General features: G+C 39.9%; 1 protein-coding gene across 1 annotated transcript in view; it reads left to right on the top strand.

Annotated features, from left to right (window-relative positions):
* Nucleotides 1–3650, top strand: part of atp2c1 (ATPase secretory pathway Ca2+ transporting 1) — a 39462-nt gene that overhangs the window by 32172 nt on the left and 3640 nt on the right. The window contains exons 22-26 of the mRNA XM_037676055.1: nt 235–303; nt 389–505; nt 2889–3036; nt 3252–3347; nt 3439–3580. Of these exons, the coding sequence (XP_037531983.1) occupies nt 235–303; nt 389–505; nt 2889–3036; nt 3252–3347; nt 3439–3580 (572 nt within the window). The remainder of the gene's footprint in view (nt 1–234; nt 304–388; nt 506–2888; nt 3037–3251; nt 3348–3438; nt 3581–3650) is intronic.

Here is a 3650-nt window from a genome sequence, read left to right as displayed (position 1 = left end):
AAGGAGCGGATTGTTGCAGTTTTATTTTGAAAAGGAGCGTATTGTTGCAGTTTTATTTTGAAAATGAGTGGATTGTTGCAATTTTATTTTGAAAAGGAACGTATTGTTGCAGTTTTATTTTGAAAAGGAACGTATTGTTGCAGTTTTATTTTGAAAAAGAGCGTATTGTTGCAGTTTTATTTTGAAAAGGAGCGGATTGTTGCCCAGGTTTAAGGTCCAGATCTTTGTTTCCAGGTCGGCCATCGAGGAAGGAAAAGGAATTTACAACAACATCAAAAACTTTGTGCGTTTCCAGCTGAGCACGTGAGTGTAGAATCTGTTTCAGCCGATTTCTGAACAAGCTCTTTAGTTTGACCTTTGACCTCTGACTCCCCCTGCTGGCGTTCAGGAGCATCGCGGCGCTGACGCTCATCTCCCTGGCAACGCTGATGAACTTCCCCAACCCCCTGAACGCCATGCAGATCCTGTGGATCAACATCATCATGGACGGGCCGCCCGCCCAGAGGTACTGCTGCATCATGGGAAATGTAGTCTACCAGTCAAACATCTAAAGGTTCTTACTGGATCCCAGTGAATCGGTTTGAGACTAGACGCTGCGTTTTCTGTGAGACTGAAACTGAGCCACAAGCTAAAAGTAGCTGAAGCTCAGACGCAAAGTGCTAGCTAAATCTTGTAAAAAGTAGCAAAAGGCTAGCTAAAAGCTGACGTTAACAAGTTATGTTCAACTTATTGTTATATTGGCTGTGAAGGAAAGAAGGAGGAAGACTACTGGTTCCCATTTAGAGACACTGAAAATGATGAATTTGTAGGTTTTTCTAGGGACTTAGTGGCTGATGAGTCAGGCAGGAAGAGCTTCACTTTAAGACCTTTGAATATAGAGAACATTAAAAAACTTTGATGCTACTGATCCAGAAAATCACTTCCATAACAACATCAGCACTAACGGAGTATTACACTGATGAGCAGTTTATTAATAATGCGAGAATGGAACGTGCGTTATCCAACATCCACTTTAATAGTAGGAGTCTTTACAAAAACTTGACTCAAATTAAAGAGAAGTTCGGTGTAATTTCAGTATCTGAGGCGTGGCTTGACAACGATGAAGAGCGTGACGTTGAATTGGAAGGAGATGAGATGTTTACTGTAAATGGGCTTAAGAGAAAAGGAGGAGGAGTTTCTTTATACATAGACGCAGCTTTAATGTGCACAAACGTTGAAAATATGTTTGACTGTAGAAATTAATGAAACAATGTGATAATTTTATGGAAAATATACATCATTTGATTGTCAGTATGGATTTAGAGCCAAAAGGCCAACTTCAGTGGCTGTAATGCAATCAGTGGAAGATAAGCAAGTGCAACTGATAAAAATACTGTGGGAGTGTTTATAGACTTTAAAAAAAGCATTTGACAATATAATCAGGAATTACTTCGACATAAACTGGAGACATATGGTGTTAGAGGCATTGCATATCCTTGGATAAAAAGTTACCTGAATCCAAGACATCAGTATGTACAAATAATCTGAATTCTGGTTTATTAGAGGTTACCTGTGGAATACCACAAGGCTCAGTGCTGGGTCCTAAACTTTTTTTACTTTAACAACAAAGTCCATGCTCAATAATCCAGGTATACAATCCAACATTTTTCAGTCAGGTCATGTGAGATGACCTGACTGAAAAATGTTGGATTTTTTTACTTTACATAAATGATATATGCAATGAATCTAAGTTAACATTTACTTTGTTTGCCGATGATACCACATTATATTGCTCTGGTCCTCTGTATAATAGAAGGAGAATTACAAGTATGGAAAAAAACAGTGTAACAAACATAAATTATCACTAAATTATAATAAAACAAAATTTGTAATATTTAGTAACAAGGAAATAAATAATGTCAAACTTATGATAAACAGTATGGAAATCGAGCGAGTGTATGAAATCAGATTTTTTGGGGTGATACTTGTTAGTGGAAGGCTCATTTTGATAAAGTGAAAGCCAAAATGTCAAAAACTATTGCAATACTGAATATAATAAACCGTATATCCTAAATAAGAAATCACGTTACATGTTCTACTGTTGTTTCATACTTCCATACATGAGTTATTGAGTTGAGCTCTGGGGAAACTGGTATAAAACCAACACAGAGCCGCTGTCCGTGCCCCAGAAGAAAACGGTCTGATTACTTTCATCCAACTCATGACATGTTTCTTACGTTGCATATTTTAAAGTTTTATGCCTAGTAGAACTCAGAGCAGCACTGATTATGTACAAAGCCTAAAATAAACTTCCAAGGTGTAAAAGGAAGTGGTTCAAAATGAAAGAGAACAACTTTGATGTAAGAGAAGGATTTATTTCAAAACCAAAGTTTAGGACAAATATTAACAACTTCAGTTAGACGGATTCAGGTGTGGAATAGTTGTTGTAAGGAGTTACGTTTGTGTTTTTACTCTTTAATTAAAAAAATGTATAAAAATAATTTGTTAAACAAAATAATGTTTGATTTAAAAATATATATATTTAATGAGTTTATTGATTTAGCTGGAATTCCTTGATGTTTTAGAAAGTTATAGGAACAATTCTGCTGCTTTGATGTTTTCTGCATCACAAGGTGAAGGTATAAGAAGCTTGTGCTTCTACCTGCACTTTTCTGGTCTACACTTTGTGCTCTTTTAAGAAACACAATAAAGTGAATATTGTTTTTATTCTTTCAGTTGTTCCTGTTTTAAAATATTTTTAGTTTGGTTTATCTCAGAATTGTCTCTGAACTCCGAGATAAACACTGAACATAAGTTGAAATATGTTTAAAGGTTTTAAAGATAAAGGTTTGTTTTAGACTGACGTGCAGGTAAACTGCTCCAGGTCACCTGTTGGTTTCTCTTGTCAGTTTGGGGGTGGAGCCTGTGGACCAGGACGTGATCAGGAAGCCTCCTCGGAACGTGAAGGACAGCATCATCACCCGCAGTCTGATCGTCAAAGTTCTGGTGTCCGCCTTCATCATCGTCTGCGGGACGCTCTTTGTCTTCTGGAGAGAGGTGCTCATCTTCGCTTTGAAACCTTTGAGCCTGAGTCTGATGAAGGACTCGCCTGGACGCCAAGACTCGGACCAGGACTCTGTCCGAGACTTGGACCGGGACACAGTCAGAGGCCCGGTCTGAGACTCTGGACTGAGACTGGGCTCCTGCCTCAGAGGATGTGAAGACACTCGGTGAGACAAAGTGGTCATGGACTGTTTGTTTGTGTCTTTCAGTTGCAGGACAACGTCATCACTCCTCGAGACACCACCATGACCTTCACCTGCTTCGTCTTCTTCGACATGTTCAACGCTCTGAGCTCACGCTCTCAGGTAACCACACACACCTGTCTCACCTGGGGGGGGACAGCTTTCAGGTTTGGTTTGGACATTACCTTCAGGAGTGTTGGTGTGTCCTCCTCAGACCCAGATGGTCCATGAGATGGGTCTTTGCAGTAACAGGACCTTCTGTTACGCTGTCCTGGCGTCCATCATGGGACAGCTTCTCGTCATCTACTTCCCTCCTCTGCAGAGCATCTTCCAGACTGAGAGCCTCAGCGTCTTCGGTGAGAAGCACACACAAACGAGGTGACAGGAAGTGGTCCACTGGACGTGACTGACAGGAAGTGGTCCACT

The sequence above is a fragment of the Nematolebias whitei genome, chromosome 5 (assembly GCF_014905685.2).
Source record: "Nematolebias whitei isolate Nwh7 chromosome 5, NemWhi1, whole genome shotgun sequence".
Classification (NCBI taxonomy): domain Eukaryota; kingdom Metazoa; phylum Chordata; class Actinopteri; order Cyprinodontiformes; family Rivulidae; genus Nematolebias; species Nematolebias whitei.
The sequence above is the reverse complement of the archived record's forward strand: the minus strand, read 5'-3'. Positions and strand labels throughout refer to the sequence as shown.